Below are 18,590 nucleotides of genomic sequence, written 5' to 3'. Positions count from 1 at the left end.
AAAACTGAGCAGAGTCCCTGAAGGCAAGCCTGGCATTATTATTTTAGCCTGGGTAATGGTCCCTGAGATTCCAGCCAGATGGGTGACCCAGATGGCTAGCAGGCAGTCCAAAGCCAACTAGGTGGCTAGCCTGACAGGTGTACCTCCACTTTTGGCAAATGGTGGGCCGGCCATGTGCTTTATCTGCAAGGTGTTGCACTTTACAGTGGCTTCTCCCTAGAATTGGTTCAGCCATCCGTAATTGCATTTAACTGTGACTAAAAATACATAAGACACAAAAAAGGTAGCCCAGACTTTGCGCAAATATGGTCCAAGGGGAACTTTCTTATCAAGAGGCCTTACTCCAGGTGATTTATTACTTTGGCTGACTTTGGTATACTGTATGATCTATAAATAATTGCTAACACCAGATAGGATGTTAATTATATGATGCAGTGATTTAGAAATAATACATTATCTAGCATTTCCTTAAATGGTTCCTCATCCCCCTGTGAACACCCTTCCATAAGTGAAGTGAAGCTGGTGACTTTTGAGAGTTAATTTGGTGCATTTCAGCAGTCATTTGGGTATCCAATCTAGCTCAACATTAAATATGTTCTATGTAAGCCCAATGACGAAAGGGGAATCCTTTAGCTCTCACTGTCTGCCTCCCTATTACCAGTGTCTAAGGACCCCAGTACCCCACTCGACTGGCTGAGGTTTGTCATGAAAGGAGATACCTTTAAGACTGGAGAGCAATCTATTTATGACCCCTAAATACCATCTGCCACCTACTTCAAATTCACAATATTGTATCTGGAAATGCTATCCGATAATGTTTTGAAGTATCATTTTAAAAGTCACTGGATCTTCTTAAAATCATTCCAGGGTCTTGAAAACAATTGATTTATCATATCAAACATGATTTGTTTCTACAATTATGTACATAACTCAGGATTCACAAGGATATTTGAAATTAGAAGCCAAAATAAACCTACAAAATATTTAATTTACTGATTATCATTTAGGTCTACTATAAAGTTTATTATTTATTCAAGAAATATTGGATGGAGTAGGAAGAAAGCCAAGTGGATAAATCAGAGTTCAAGTGCATATTTGCCTTTTTATTTGTCCTAGATCTGGTAAAAATCTTACTGTGTGACATTTATTGTAACCAAAGAGACCATGGGTTCCTAAACACATAGCACAGGTGCTACCTATAGAATCTTGGTGGTGTCATTTTTTTCTAACATCTCCAGGAATTTTGGAAAGAGTAATGCCTAGTAAGAAAGCTTACTTTGAGGTAATGTTTTAAAGTTTTTAGAACTCTACTTTCCTCCCAATTTTCATTTGCAAGGGAAACAAATCACCAGCTTTACCAAAGGATATCAAACTTTTTAGAAGAATTTGATTTCTATATACATTTTGGATAAGCAATTCTAAGAGTAATTATAGTAATGCAAATTTAATGAAAGAAATCACTGACTTTTTGTTTTGTTTTTTAATGAAAACTCCCACCTGTTTCCAGTGGTAGTTCTACTCAAAAGATGGCAAATATAAGTATTGGCCTTTATAAAGTACCTTGAATGTTACTGAGCCAATTTAACAAACTCATGTAAATCATGTCTTGGTTAGAGAGGTTAAAAACAGTATTAAAACAGAAGCTTAACATGTTACATACTTAATTGTTCTCAACACAAATCCTCAGAGCCTATTTTTTAGTCTCCCACATAAGTATTTAACCCCCCCTTCCAAATACACACTCAATTTATTCAAATCTACATGTGGAATTTTCAAAACAAAGGGATTTTTCAACACCAAACATTTAACCATTCCAAATCAAGGATTTTTCACTTGCATTTCTTACAGCTGAATCTATTAAGCAATTATGCATCTGTGTCACTGAGTAAAAAGTAGCCCAAATTTCTGCATTAATACTATGCATTTATAATTCTGGTTTTTATCAATTCTAAATTTTGCAGAACCCAATTCCTTTCATCCTTAAGGCTAAGCTTATTTACAGAATAAACCATACAATAGATCTGCATATGTAACTGGCTCAGCTAAAATGATGTGAAATGGACACAACATTTTTTTTTTTTTTTGGATGGCTTGCTAATATGGGGATCCAAACCCATGACCTTGGTGTTATAGAGCTGTGCTCTAACCAACTGAGCTAACCAGCCAGCCTCCTCAAAATGGACATAACTATTCCAAGTTTAAAATTTTAAAACTATTTTAGCTTTTGATTTTAAAATTTGACAGAAAAAAATCCTACCCCAAAGAAGTGTTAACTAGAATTTTTTTCAACTCCCAAAAAAGAAAATCAACGAAGAGCAACTGAGGCACACCTCACAAGAGGCAGATGGTTTAAGGTTCACACAAAAAATGCTAGCTATCAAAGTATTCAGCAATCAAGAAATCCAGTGTGTTAGGTAAGTAAATAAATGCTTTTAGTCAGTTTACTGTTTGTTACAAATTTACATCAATGGAAAGACTTCCTGAAGAGCTTAACCAAAGAGGCACAGCCTACGTTATCCTCATCTGGGTCCCCAGTCTGATGAAGCAGGGGCTCAGGATATGCTGGGTGGGGATTGGAGACTCGGTCCCAAAATATAGAAGAGGCCTCCTACTAACATGTATCCAAGAAGGGATCACTTTGGAAGGTGAACAGCATATCCTACACAGTTTCAAAAAGGTAAGAGCTCAACAGCAGAAATGATTAAAACTGATCCCGTAGGGTGGGAAATTAGCCTGGTTAAGTAAAATGGCAATTTTGCCACACAGAGAAAAGTTGGAAACGTCTTTCTGAGGTCAATGTCTCAGGACCAACTGGCAGACCACACACTGGCAAACGGAAGCATGAAGACACGGGAAAAGAGACACATCAAAATGCCCCTTTGGCCTTGAGGGCAGGGAAAGAAAAATACACAAAGCACCTGATTTGATAACACTCCCAACTGCATAGCTTCTGCAAGTGAGTTCCGTGGGGTAGGCCACACTCCTGATCTGCTGTTACTGGTTCACAGGAGGTAAGCACAGAAACTGAGAAGCAGCATTTAGAAGGAGCAATGTGACAGAGTAATTTTTATATCTTTGAATCTAATATATTTCCAAAACTAAGCTTGTATTTTTACGTCTTTTTTTTTTTTTCCCATCACTTTACTAGTCACTGGTTTTCACTGTATTTTACAAGAAATATTGAACCATAACTAATTTGGAATCTTGGGGGGGGGGGAGGTCTTTACCATAGATAGGCTGAGAAGCATACACTAGAATACCCAAAATAAAGTTCTGTATGACCAATATGCATATACTTGCAAGGATATTGATTCACCTACAGTCATCTCTTAAATTAGCTGAATATTAACATTTTTCAAAAGCAGATAATTTTTCCCGTGTATAATATACTAAGCTCCTTTAATTAACATCTGAAGTAATCTAGAGATATTTGAATTGAGGGCCAATGAGATACCATATAATCAAAACTGTTCCAAGGAACTGAGTTATTAATTAACATGTTTCCCTTGGAAAGGGAGCATTCTGTGGTCAAACAAGTTTGGGATACATGCTCCATTCCACAGCCCCCTCCTGGGGAGGCAGAACATATGTCAGTATATTAAGGATTCTGGGAAGGCCTGTCATAAAGAAATATGCTTAATTACATGAATGTGACCCTCTTTATCTAAATTCATATTAACATCTTATTTAAGAAACACAATTTTGGAAATGCCGATATATTAAAAATACTCTAGGTTAGCAATCAAAACCTGTCCAGATATCTCTTGCTAGCTGTTTCTTTTCTTCATTTATAAATGGATCACACTACCCACCCCACCCTCCTTGCTGAGCTGCAGCATCAAATGAGAAAGTTATATAAAACCACTTCGTACAGCAGCTAAGCTCCTCAGGGCAGGGAACTGGCACCCATCCCTTGTTCCCACACCTCTTCCTGTAGCCCACCACACATAAAGTGCTTGGCACAGTTCCCAAGTTGTTCTCTAGGGAATATTCCAGGTTTTCTCCTCATCTCCCACACCCCAAGGATGGCTAATTCTTATGGTCATTTATCGTGTCGCTCCCTTGGAATTCCAAGTCTTTGGAGGCCCCCCTTGCTCTGGCAGGCATGGTGTGGCAGGTACCCACCAGCACCTCCTTAGAAATGCAGAACAGACCCAGAGTGGAGCCAGGAGGAAGCCCTGAACGTGGCAAAAGCCCCAGCTGGTTGGCGACAATGCTCTCTTGGCCTCAACCTCTGTGCAGACATCTCTCTAAGAAGTTGTGGGAGTGGGGGCAGCTGAGACCACAGCAGTGCAGGACTCAGGAGTTCAGGTTCCCGTGACCACAGCCACCCTCCCATCCTAAACCACCTGCGACCTTCTCCCACAGTACCTGCATGATACTCAGCAGTGACCTGTCGAACTGGATCAATACTGCATTTGTCTTAGTGGGAGAACAATCTAAACACAAATAATACCCCTTCAGAATGGAAAGCACTGTAACAAAGAAATCACTGCAGGGCTTGATAGCATCTCTTTCCCACCTCAACACCATAATCCAGCTCCTATTCAATCTCTGGCTCCCCATTTCAACAATCAATAAATACATTTTCCCTCAAACAACTATTACTTTCAACTTCTATGGCGGCTTCTCTGTTTACTTCGGAGGCAGCACCCAGAATTTGAGGGACTTCGACAAGGTCATGCGGTCAGTGAAATGTAGGACAAGGAATTGGTTTTCTTATGTACTCTTCTAGCCACCAAACCACGAGGTCTTTGTTAAGGTTAAAATTATCATGAAACAGTATTTATAAGGTACACAATAAGTTCAGTTCTGTAGCTGTTACAAACATGAGCCACAACTTAAAATAATAAGAGATAAAAAGATAAGGGTCCTTTGTTTTACTTACTGTTCACATAAACGTTAAATGTCACAGAAGCATTGACATCAGAATTGGACACTAGAAATGTGTATGTGCCTCCTTCAGTCCCTTTTAACCTGGTTAGATGAAGTTCACTTACATATCTACAAAGAAACGACAAATCAATCACCTGTGGATGGGCTGCCTTGAGGCCATGTCTTTTTCACAAACTCATTTAATTCAATATTAACAAAACCCAAATTAATGAATACAAACACACACACATATATTCCATTTCGTGGGGAAAGGCCATCTCAGCATAAAGGCAACCTCACAGAGACAGCCGCCTCCGCCTCCCCTCGGCCCCTGGCTGCCCTCGTGACCACTTCCTCCTCTGCTTTCCCTCTCGACCGTGTCCTGAACTCTCCTGCCCTTAGTCCACACGTCCACCGCCTTAGCTGACACGCAGGGCCCACTCACCCAGGTCAACACCAACACCCCCTGCTTTTCCTCCTACATGGACATTTCCTCCCAGTGTCTGTCTGCTGCAGGATTTGCTGTTCGAGCTTCTGTTTTACAGCAGGGCCCCAGATCTGGCTGTATAGACTGAGCACTGTATAACCCTTATGGGAGTTACTGGCCTGGGCTCCATGTGGAGGTACTGCCCTGGGCAGTCACGATCCATCTGGCCCACATGCGCCACACACAGTGGCCCTGTTCAGGCTCTCCCCTCGCACTCCACAAGCTCCCAGACCAACAGGCACTCACCCTGACAGCTCGCTGCTTGTGCGCTACTTTCACTCTTTACCTGCAGTGCAGACTTCTCTGTCCTATGCCTCCTACACAGAGCTATTTTCATGTCCCCATGTCCTCTGCCTGCTAATAATGACTCACTCCTGCAACCTTCTCCCAAGGACTCTCTTTGGGTGCTTGGACCCACTTGGAAGTCGGCCACCAGCCAGGTCTCCAGCCATTGAGTGACTAATGATGGTGAAGTACAAAAGCCCAGCTCAGCTCCTTGAGGATCAGACCGGTGCCCAAAACTGCTTGGCCCTCACCCTTGCTAAACTTCCCTTCCCCTCCCCATCCTGCTTCCCCTTCTGCCTGGCAGGCCTCTCTCTGCCTTCATAAATCCCCTGCCTCAGAATCCCCGTCTCAGGCTCTGCTTCTAGGGGACTTGGCCTAAGGTACTTCCAAGCTGGTATCTCCACTCGAGATCCCACTGCCAACCTCAAACTCAACAAACCCCAACTGAAATCACCACCTTTCCTCAGAAACCTGCTCCTCCTCCTCTTGAATGGTAAGGCCTCTCACCACACAAACTAAGAGCACCTGCAGCTCCTCTGCCCTTCTCCTGCCTTCTCCATCACCCAGTCTTAAGAAGGTACCCTGGACACCTCCCAAATCCACGCTCTTCCCTCCCACCCTTAGTTCTGGGCCCAGGACACTATCATCTTTCCCGTGTTCTTCCAGCCACAGCTCCTGACCTAAAAAACATACAAACTCTATTCAGGCACCTATCATCAGCTACTTGATCTTGGTCAAATTACTTCACCTACCTCAGTTTCCTCTTCTATAAAGATTAAGGGGGAAAAGACTTCCTACTCACAAGGTTTGTAAAGACTAAAACTATTGAGTTAATACAGGTAAGGTATTAGAAGCACGCCCAGCAAAAAAAGCACACACAGCTCACATAAAGTATTACTATTACTACTATTTTTATCGTAACATTGTGAGAATCAGATGAGAGGTCTGATATAAAAGAAATTGGGTTCATTGGCTGGCCCGAAGCTACTTAATGGTTCTGTTTTCTTAGAGTTTTAAGAAATGATTAAAGGTACTAACTTTCCACTTTCTCTGGAGAGAATTGTTTATTGTGTCCCGAGTATACGCCAGTCACAAACTTGAGCTAGCCTCAGCCCCTCAGAACTCAAGGAAAGAACTATCCTCTGTTTTACAAATGAGAAAACTGAGGCACAGAGACCTGTGTGTGCTCTAAACACAGCAAAATGGAATACTTGAGTGAGGACTCAAGAGGCAGCCCAGACTTCTTTCTGTGCTAGCTGTCTTCTCATGCATTTACGGGCTACAGAAACAGGACCTGGAAAGCCCAGTGGAAAGGGAGGAACACATGCAATCCCCAGGGCAAGGCTCTTTTCTTACCTGATGTTACTTTCATTCTCAGACTTGGGATAAGCTTCCCATTTATCAGTGGAGGTTATGTTCATATAAACCCACTGCTGGTGTTCAGGTTTCGGGTATGCCTCGTATTCAACTATCAAATCTACGTTTTCTCCATCTTTTACAAATATTGTAGTGTTCATCATGGGGAAGATATTAATGAATCCTTTATCTAATTAGAACAGAGATAGACAGGAAAAAACTGTTATCCACAAGTACCCAGCAAAAAACACAACCTCGTCTTGGAAATACAAAGATAATTGATTTCCAGCATTAATTGGCAGTAACAAGTAAGAGAGTCTTAACTACCCACTTTGTTTTTTTTGTTTCTCTTGTAGAATCACTGTCATAAAGTGAGAAAGGACATACCCTCGAAATACTCATTCTGCCATCTCTGTCTCTTAAGCAATTCTCTTAAAGATCTATCACCACCTTAAAAGTCTTCTAAATCTCTTAAGTCTTGATGTTTATTAGGTTAAAAAGCATTTGGACTAAACAGTTAGCCCATATCCCAATATAATTATATATGTGATAAGAAGGAGTCATAAATCAAGAAGAGAAAGACAACCCTAATGTTTAATAAAAACATTAAAAGAATGTAATTATTCAAAGAAAAAAAATTTAGGTTTTTTCATTATATCATATATCACAGATTACTCAAAGACAGCATTTTAATAATCAAATCATGTTTTTAACTAAACAACAGAATTAACTCCTACCAAACTGCCTTTCTACAGAGGGGCAGGTTTTCTAGGCTTTTTGGAAGCAACAGAAGAAAAAAATCATAAAAGACAAATTTGAATACATGAACATTTTAAAATTTCTACGTAGTAAAATTAAGGCAAAGGAGAAAAGAGGATATTAAAATATTGTGGTAAAAATGCTTAACTAAACTAGTAATTAAAATAAGACATCACTTTTTTATTAAAAATAGCAAAGCTATAACAGCCAGCCACCAAAAAAAACCCAAAAAACTAATTTTAAATAAGCTCAATTTTTCAAGAGTGGTAAAAGCAGCACACTGAATTACACACTATAAACTGGCACAATTCTTTTAGAAAGCATTTAGCAATATAGATTTTTTAAATTATCTATTTTGTTTTTATTTAATCCTGTAATTTCCATTTGAGAACTCTTCTTAAAATGGGATAAATAGCTACACGCAAAAAGAAATGGTATTTGCAATAGTTATAATGATTTTAAAAATGGCAAAATAGAAAACCAGTTAAATAAAATAATGCAACCCTTAGAAGTGGTTATACAATATAATAGTAATATAAGAGCTTGAAAAAGAGAGCAACAAAATAATTGCCAATATTATTTTTATAGCCACCATTTATGGAATGCTTACAATGTGCTGAAGACTACCCTAAGCATTTTAGCATACATTTCACTTAATAATTATGACAAACATTTAATCTTATAATACTGAGAGATGGAGCTTATAACCTCTAATTTATAGATGAAAACAATCAAGGCCATAAAAGCCACATAGCAGAGCCCAGATTTGAACACAGGTCTGTGAGAAGCCAAGGCTGGCCTCTGCTACAAATAAAAATTTAAATGATATATCAGAATCTTAAAAATGGTTATATCAAGTTAGTGGGATTATTAAAGAGTTTTAATTTTATTCTTCTACTTAAAAATTTTTTTTAATTAATGACAAAATTTTAAATTATCATTTATTAACTTTTGTGCTATCTGTGTTTAAATATATTGAAGTCCCACATGAAGTTGTGATGTTTTTACTGCTCTTTAGTTTCTTACAGATTCAGAATCAAAAACAGTCCAATTGTCCTTTGTCCACTATACCAATTAAAAAAAGGATTTTTCAGGTGAGAGTGAAAAATCACCCAAATGAAACTGGAGATGGATACCACCACCCTGTTCTATCACCTGAATCATAAGTGATATTCTCTCCTGCCGTTCTTTAAGCTAATTTAGGCTCATTTTGAGGGAATAAATGTTTCATCTGAATACTGCATTAAATTTACAGGTTCTCAAGGTCATAAATTAAAAGACAGTCCTTCATGCAAAATATTCAAATATTTCAGACACTATTCACCCTGAAATTATTTCTCTCAAAACTACAATATACAAAATGCTTAAGTCCTCGTTGGTTTTCTACAGTCTAGCTTGCTCAATATAGTGTTACATCCGAGAGTAGAATAGAGCTTCAAATTGGTGAAGCATATTATCAGAAGAACTCCACTCGGGTTGTTTTAACCCAAAGCATAATTTTTTTCAAACAGTACTGCCTTAATAAGACGATCATACATGAACATTTAATCAAGTGTAAACTCTATGCGTGACCCGTCTATAAAATCTGCCTTTTCTCCTTTCCACAGTTAGGCTGTGTTTCTCAGAAGAGAAAACGCAAGCAGAGATAAAGCAGCACGCTGGAGGAAGTTCAGTGGCAGTGGCAGTGCCCCCAACTCAAAACCAGGTCAGATTTCAACTGCTCTTGCCATCAAAACAAAAACGGGTAACTATGTGAGATGATAGATATGTTAACTTGCTTCACTATAGTGACCTTTTTACTTTCTTTATGTATCACGTAACATGCTGTGTGCCTTAAATATACACGATTTAAAAAAAAAAAAAATCCAGGCTAGGGTGATTTCGAAGCCTTGTTCTCTCCACTATACCATGTTGTAATGAAACCTGACTCCCAGCCCCTAAAAAGTTACTCTTCTCTTTGTCTCTTCCTGTTCCTGTCCCACCCCAACCCACTCCCCAAACAATATAAAACCAGATTCAGATTTCATAGCCACAAGTCTTTCCAGTCATACAGTTATATTCTTGGAAACTGATGAATGGATTTTAAAAATCAGATTACATACAACGATATGCTCAAAACATCTTTACTAATTGCTTTCTGGAGCTGAAGCTGATATATCAACATGCTCCCTAATCAACTTAGCAAATTAGTGCTTATGGAGTTTAATATTTTAAAAGCACAGCCTTCTATTAAAATTAATAAATGGCTCACAATCACGTTTAGGGACAATGTAGTACACCTTCTGTGAGATGATGCTATAATTGTTAAGTGAAGTGTCTTTTCCATGTTCAGTGAGATACTTTCCATTATAACATGCACAGAAACAACAAAATTTTATGAGATTATTGGGGGATAAATCCCAGAGCTCTACCATTGCTACGTAAATTACTGAAGAAATATGGGGAAGGGGGAAGGAGAAATAGAAAACAAACATAGCGTCATTTTATCCTTGGCTCACAATGAAGAATTTCACCACCCTACAAGTATTTTATCGAAGTCAAGCACTAAGAATATGGTTGCATTAAAAAGATAGGAAAATAGACTAGATTCAAACAACACTAAAAAAAAAATGTGTAAATGAAGTAATTTTAAAATAATTATTGTTCTCAGGAAATCAAAAACATTAAGTAACTCACTATGTGATGCTCTCTTTAAGTAGATGCTTGGAAAATAAATGTTTAGTGAGATTTCTAGAGCAGGGCAGACAAGGCTAAACCAATTGTGCATATAAGGTGATGGGGCTAGGTAGGGGACAGACTACCATGTTCTAGTTTATGCTCTGGAGTACCAATGACCTATGCACCAATGGGCCTCCTTCTGAAAGGTTTATGCTATGATCTTTGAGGTTTCAGAATTTGGTGAGATGGAGGAAGTGGAGAAACTAGGGGGAGAAGCCAAACTTAACCCTTACTGCAAATGAACTAGAGTGAGTGGGTGGTAAGACAATAAACCAAAAAGGAGAGGTGCCCCACACCAAAAGATCCAGAGAAATACTTTAGGCTCTAAACATCTGTGTTCCATGACAGAAAAAAAATCTACAACCATTTCCAAGCTCAAGTCACTTGGCAAGGACTAGAATTTCTGAAAAAGCTCAACTTGTATTTTGTTTGTTTGGGGGCAGGGGGGATGGAAAGCCCAGAGAATGACAGGTCTGAGCAACTTCAGTAACAGCTCTCCACTTTTCTCTGTTAAAATAGTAGAATTTGCTTTTGTGCTCTAGTTGCAAGAGACTACAACGATAATTTTCATTCATTCATTCATTCATTCAGTGATAATAAAATTCTAAAAATCTGTTCAACATTCAATTTACATAAAAAGGAAACTATCTAGTCATTTCTTCTTGCACTATTGCCAGTAATTTATACATTTCCCTAGAGATATTTACCGACTACTTCCAAGGTTGTTGTGACATTTGCTGATCCAAAAGTATTATTGGCATAACACATGAACACTCCAGAATCATTAACTCTTGCTGAGCTGATAGTCAACGTTTCCTGACGTTCATAATTGAAGTCACCCAGGTGCCAGCTATTATGTTTTACCTGTGCTTTAGTCTGCTGGTTTCAGGAGGGGAGGAAAAAATATCAAAGATTACCATGTAATTTATATTCAGGATCTTTCCTAGATAAATTAAAAATAGCAGCAATTAACTTCTCCATATTAGCATTCCTTTTACACTACTTAAATAAGAATAATAAAGCATCATGACTAGTCTGTCACTGGAACACTTCATATTACAGGATTATATTGAAAGACAGTCATTATTAACAATTGGAAAAAAACACAAAAATTCATTTCCTAACCATAGCATATATAATTCCAAACTCTCTGCAAAGCTAAATTTTAAAAGTTACTATATATGAAATATGAAATACTGATATTTTATAATGAGTCAGCATACTTGTGTCATATCAACATTTCCTGTTATATACCTTTTTCTATTCTATAAACCAATGATTGAAAGAAAACACCTTGCTAATAACAATAATGTCCTATTCTATTAACATTAATATTAGCAGGAATAAAAATAGAATCACAATGTCTACAACTAACTTGGAAATTCATCCTAAAGTTCTTACCCAGCAGAATTTTGACAACTACTCAAGATGGAGTTTCAAGGTATATGAGACATATAAGACCAAGCCCCAAATTACTTAAGCATGAGCTAAAGAGAAAAGGTTGTGAATTTATCCTTGTGATATTGCCACCACACTCTTATTATTTGTCTGCAGATGAGACATGGAGAGATTTCTTGTATTTAAAACGTCATGGGAAAACCATAACATAAACTACAGCAGCTCTCTGAAAAGATTAAGGAGTCGGATATAGCTTTCTGCATCTTCCAAATTTTCTGTAATGTGCACACATTCCTATTACAATGGAAAAAACAACAACTAAAAAAAGAAAGTAAATAGGAGCTGACATTGACATGGAATGAGATCAAGGGTGACTCTTTGGCCAGGCTATGGTGAAACTACTAGAGTTAGACCATCTGACAGTATTGTAAATTAGAACAATCCTTCTGGAAAGCAACCTGGCAGTATGCTCGTACCCACTGATCATCCCCAGCAAATTTATCTCAAGAAAATAGCTCAACAGGAAACAAAAGCTCCAAGATGTTGACTGCAGTGAAAACTCAGAGATGACCTTCCTGTATACCAGGTATACGCAGCAATAAAAATTACAACTATGTAAAAAAATGAGAGATGCTCATATTACTTAAAAAGCATAAATTGAGTGTACCTTAAAAATGCAACCATGTGATAATACATATGCATAAGGGAAGAGAGAAAAGAAACATGGAAAAAAAAAATTAAAGGCTGTGTAGCTTTTATAAGGAGTAGCCCGCTTGTGACTACTAAGCACTTGAAATGTGGTAGTCCAAACTGAGTTGTGCTATAAACATAAAATATTTTCTAGATTTCAAAGACTTAGTAAAAAAAAGAAAAAAAAAAAAAGTAAAAATATCTCGTTAGTAACATTTATGTTAATTACATGATGGAAATGATAATATTTTGGAATATACTGGGTCAAATAAAATATATAATTAAAATGAATTTTACCTTTTCTTACCCTTTGTAATGTGCCCACTAGAAAATTTAAAATTACATATAAGGTTCAGGTTATGTTTCTGTTACACAGTTCTGTTACCTGCAATGGTGGGATTATATCTATTTCTCTTTTTTCTAATGTTACTTTATTATATTTTTGGAAATTTTTTTACATTACAATAAGCAAACACAAAAGCTGACTGCCAAAGGTGAATGCTTCAAAAAAAAAGAGAAACCTGCTTTGCTGTTAACTAACTGCGTGATCTTAGGCAAATCAAGGACATCACTAATATCAGTTTTTGTTTCTAAAAGGATATAAGGGAATAAAAGTGTCTTCAAAGGCTTTTCCATTTTGGAACACTCTGTAGTTTGAAGCTACCCACTTCTAAGGTATTCGTCTAATAACTGGCAGAAATCTGTCATTTCACGGCAGGAGATCAATTGCAAAGAAGACGCAACAGCAAGGTGAAGTTACATTTTCACACTGGCCTTTCCCAGTCCATGGTTTCACAGACTTCTCTACAAACTCAGAGTGACAATGAACAGGTAACATACCAGATTCTAGATTTAAGGTATCTTCTTTCTAGTTCCTTTGAGAACCCAAGAGTCCACAATATGGAGCTGAACAGGAACACTGAACTTGTCAGTGCAGGAAGGACTAGCTTCATCACAATGGATGCAACATCAACACCCAAACCCAAAAACTATAATTTAGGCTACTGTCAAAGATCACAACTAAAAGGAAGCAAAAATACTAGGGTTTAGAAGCATTAGAAAAACTAATCAATATTTTATCCTAAATTTCATTTTGAATTAAACTGATTCTAAATGGTCAGAATCAAATATTACAGATTTTAAAAATAATTCAATAGTGCTAACAGCATTTCAAATTAAGCCAAAACATATCAATAAAAGATTCATGGATGAACCTTGGCAGATAGCCATGAGCCCCATCTGCAAGTCACACATCACATATTGTTTGCACGTGATTTGGTCTTCCTTAAACCTTGGAGGTACACACTGGGATTTCCCCAAAGAGCTCCCAACACTTAAGGCTTATCTACCAGCACCAGTGGATTAATTGGGAATGGCATGCAGGGCTCCTGGGAAAAACGGTTCACAATAAAACTGCCTGGGGCAATTTAATTTCTCTTCTCAAAAAGGCTAATTTTCAACTTATGTAGAGGCTCGAATACACATCGTCTAAATTGTTCTTTCATCTGAAATCAAGGATTATAGAAAAGCCAATTAATAGGGGATTGTGTTCTGTAAGGTTAGCCAAAAACCTATACATAATCTATTATTTGAATTACATTATATGATAAGAAAACTAAAACTTGTTTCTCTGAGCCACTGGTTTGAAAGAACAAGTCTACGGTACAATCCATTCTCCTAGTCAGTGGTGGCTTCGTTTAGCAAGATGCCATCCCTTCACAGGTCACCCATCACATGAACACCATCACAATATTCTGCATTATGCTAATCACCATGGTTATTTGTTTAGTAAAGAATTCTTTAAAAAGGTGTGAATTTGGGCCGACCCTGTGGCTCACTTGGGAGAGTGCGGTGCTGGGAGCGCCGAGGCCGCAGGTTCAGATCCTATATAAGGATGGCCGGTGCGCTCACTGGCTGAGCACGGTGCGGACAACACCAAGCCTAGGGTTATGATCCCCTTACCGGTCACAACAATAATAATAACAAACAACAACAACAACAACAAAAAGGTGTGAATTTGCCAATGTTGAATACAAGGCATGAGGAGGAAGAGAACAGGAGGAAAATCAACATTTCTTTTTTCAAGAAATGTAACGCATACATGCACAATAAAGAAAAAACAGTGACAGCTAATTAACTAGATGGCCAAAACTACTGGAAAATAGTAGGGAAATTAAGACAGCTTAAAGACACTGATATTAACATGAGTGTTTAGAGAAAGAGAAAAAACTTCAAATATAACTGGCTAAAATTTACTTAAGATATGCCTAACAGTATCTGAGATCTAACAGGCATTGAACATGCATTTGTTAAGTGAATGAGAACCTAAACAAGTCCAAATGTTTCAGATAACCGTTTTATTAATAGCCACTAAAACAAATAGAAAACCATTAGCAACTTAATCTCAGGTAACCAGTCTCAAAGGAGGAAATCAGATCCATATGAAAAGAAACCCATCTCTCAAATGGATAGGCCATTTTGTGGGAAAGGGAAGAGGTTTCTGGTTAATATGTGAGACCATTTATTTTTTTTTAATATGACGGAAAAAAATTGGCAACTCTTTCCAATATTTTAAATAATCTGGTCTGAACAGTATCAATAGCAGCTTTAAATCAAAGTATTTATTCAGTTAACCATTCTTTTAAAAAAAAATTACCCTACTAAAGCCAAAGAAACAGCATGAAGTAATTACATGAGTCTGAAATTCTCCAACTTTCTCAAAATAAGTGTACAAAAATGACGTTTGTTTTTTACTCATAATAAATGTACATATCTACATATGGAGGTATGAGAGGGGGAAATATACATCTTAATACACTCTGAGACAATCCCACCTCTGACAGACATACCAGCTGAGTCATCCCTAGCACAGACTTTTAAAGAAAAACCTTAACATCTCCCACACAGAACAACCTATTGACAAGAATGAATGAGACAATTCACTCACCTGACTGCTTTCTAGTATCCACATTGAGTCCACAGAACTAGACACATCTTTTATTGTACACGTCACTGTGAATTCTTCCCCTTCCCTAAGAAGATAGCTTGCTTTCGACACAGACACAACTGGCACAGCTTTGAAGGCTAGAATAAAAAGAAAGTGGTTCTCAAATCATCTTTTCTATGATAGCATGAAATTTTAGCATACCATTTTTCCTCAAATGTGTACTGCTTACTTCATTGTCTTTTAAATAAAATACAAAATATGGTACTGACCTATCTGTATTACTTGGGTATCTGAAGACATTGTCAATTAAATCATGCATCCTTCATGTAAATTCATTAATATTGAGTGAAAAAGATACGATGTCTACAGTGAGACTATAATGGTTCTGGAAAGTGCTTTTTCAAAACAGGTAGAAGCCCTTGCATAGCAAAGCAGCTTTAATCTTTATCTGAGGTAACCTTGATGGCTTCATGAAGATGTGGTCTACAACTAATTAAATTCTTTTAACTAAACAGGCATCTTTCCCATGCATTGTAAAAATACCTTGTTCGCTTCTAAAAATCCTAGGTTTTAAATAATCAAACCTTCCTAATTTCAATAAGCATACTTTTTCAAAAGACTTAATAAAAAACTCTATGCAATAGCTAAATGCCAGCTGATGTTGAATTAGATGGTCTCTGAGGTACAAAACCTTGATAATCTTCCAGCTAATGAAACATTCTATATAATGCCACAGTAACAAGTTCCATAGTCAGTCTTTCCTTTTCAGGTCCTGAATAGTTTGAGAATGCATTAAAATTAATCAGCTGAAGAGAAAGTCAATTCATGTGTCAACAGTAAATCAAAGAATGAATTATCTGTATGCTAATATTTCAAGCTGTGTAATTAAAGCTCCTCCTACCTCAAGAAAAACCTTCCCAGTGGGTTTTCTTGGAAGGAATACTTGGCACAATTATGAAACTTTGGGGTGATGACCTATGTCAGTCCACCTAAATGCTAATCTATGGCAGACACGCACCTCTGCTAGAGGCTGCCATGGACCAGTCACTTGAGGTTAGGACTGTGAAGTAATTTACAAGCAGCTGATGTTATTTAGAAGCTGGGGAACTGAGCTCCCTCTTCCTTAGATGAACATATTCTTGTCTCCCAGAAGAAAGAAGGAAAGGATAGTACCTGGCCTCACTTTTAGGATGAATTTGTCTGACAGCACCGACTTGCCCTCCTGGTCGGCAGAGCAATGCAAACAGAGCCGGTGGTAGGCGCGTTTCACACTTCTGATCATGATGCCGGTCTTGGGATTGGGGACAAACATCAAATCACTGGGAAGAGGTTTCCCCTGGCACCCCTTGAGGGAATAATTGGTCACCTCTGGGTCTGTCAGAGGACAGCGGACGAGGGTATCATTGTCTTCTTTCCCATACAAGGAACGGTCCACAAGAAAAAGCTTTGTAGGATCTATAAGCATATCAAAAATTAGTATTTTGAATGGCTGTTCACAGACACTGAAAACATTTTTAAAAGATCTAAAATGTTGCCTTTCATGGCAGCAATCTCTAGTGGCCCAAATGGCTACTGATTTTTTTCTGTAAAAGCAAAAGCAAAATTTATCCAAAAATAGTACTAACAAGTAAGAATTAAACTTTTATTAAACATTTTCCATGTATCAGGCACTGCTGCAGATTGGATGTCCCCCAACCTCACTGAGGCTTAATCCCCACTATAACTGTTGAGGGTAGGACACCCTGTTATGATAATTGAAAGGTGGGGCCTTGAAGAGGTGATGAGATTGTAGGACCATGCCGTAGTGAATGGATTAATAATGGTGGTCAGGGGCACGGTTCTGAGGGCTTTCAAAGGAGAGTGAATGAGGTTAGTCTCTCCCTGCTTCCATCATTTTCACAGTGTGATACTCTGCCATCATTGTTGCCACCACCAAGGCCTTCACCAGATGTGTTCCTCCCTGGACTTTGGACTTCCCAGCCTCAGAAACTGTAAGCAATAAATTTGTTTACTTTATAAATTATCAGTTCCAAGTATTGTGTTATAAGCAACAGAAACAGACTAATACAGGCACGAAACTTGGACCATTACACACTTTACCTCATTTAATCTTGAAAACACTCCGATGTGATGGGTATTATCATTATCACTATTTTATAGATGAAACTGAGGTCTCAAAAAAGCAACTCTCCTAAAGTGATGTAACATAGAAACAGCTGAGTAGAACTCAGACCCAGGTCTGACTCTGATACCAAAATCTGAGCTCTTAAAACCCTGGGAATATTCTATTACTAGTTACTCTTTTTCTACAACAGGTAACACGCCAAGGATCATCACCTATAAATAAGCCAGCCTGATGATTCCTGTGAAAGACCGGGAAAGGTTTCCTTTCATCTAACGCCTCCGTGTGGGACCCTTTTTAGAGTTTCCAGTCTCCAGAATCTTTCAGCTTCTGAAGAGAATCTAGAAACTCTTGGCAGGACCCCCCAGTACAATTAACATGTAAGGCTCACTCTATTCATATTCCTCGAAAGAAAGGCGTAGATATAACTTCTGGGAATCAAATAACCTCAAATGCACAGGGGGAGCTTCTAAGTTTCAGAGAAGCTGTGGCAAATACTTTATTGTCTGAGCCAGGGCACTTATGAGTGAAAGGGGACACTATTAACCATTACTACCAGGACACCAGGCACAGACTGGGAATGGCTCAGGCAGACTGGGACCTCATAGGAGCAAAGGCAGACCTGATTCTGCAGACACAATATGCTGCCACCCTCTACTGTGTACTGATAGTACCAATGTATGCTTAGGCTGACAGATTACTTTCAAACTCTTGTTTCCATATGGTTCTTTCCAAGTGGAAATCAGTGTTCCACATAAATGAATTTGACATCATTGAAATATACTTCTGTTTGACCATTTAATTTTGACTAATTTTGAAAAACAATTTTTCCAAAATTAACTATGCAGCTCCTGACCTTACTAATTTATTCTATGAATAAATTACCTCATGATGGTCCAAGGTCATAGTGATTTTTCATCTACTCTTTTTCAGTTACTTGAATCTAGTGCCTA

The 18,590-nt window shown here is 38.0% G+C and overlaps 1 protein-coding gene across 4 annotated transcripts in view; it reads right to left on the bottom strand.

Moving 5' to 3' along the window:
- Positions 1-18,590, bottom strand: part of KIT (KIT proto-oncogene, receptor tyrosine kinase) — a 77,202-nt gene that overhangs the window by 21,833 nt on the left and 36,779 nt on the right. For 2 of the 4 annotated variants that reach the window (XM_063108253.1, XM_063108256.1), the window contains exons 3-7: positions 16,689-16,970; positions 15,516-15,652; positions 11,188-11,359; positions 7,004-7,193; positions 4,889-5,004 (exon numbers count right to left, since the gene is read on the bottom strand). In XM_063108253.1, the coding sequence (XP_062964323.1) occupies positions 4,889-5,004; positions 7,004-7,193; positions 11,188-11,359; positions 15,516-15,652; positions 16,689-16,970 (897 nt within the window). The remainder of the gene's footprint in view (positions 1-4,888; positions 5,005-7,003; positions 7,194-11,187; positions 11,360-15,515; positions 15,653-16,688; positions 16,971-18,590) is intronic. The other 2 variants (XM_063108255.1, XM_063108257.1) reach the window with 1 other exon arrangement.

The sequence above is a fragment of the Cynocephalus volans genome, chromosome 9, assembly GCF_027409185.1.
Source record: "Cynocephalus volans isolate mCynVol1 chromosome 9, mCynVol1.pri, whole genome shotgun sequence".
Taxonomy (NCBI): domain Eukaryota; kingdom Metazoa; phylum Chordata; class Mammalia; order Dermoptera; family Cynocephalidae; genus Cynocephalus; species Cynocephalus volans.
This window is presented reverse-complemented; position numbering and strand designations above follow the sequence as displayed.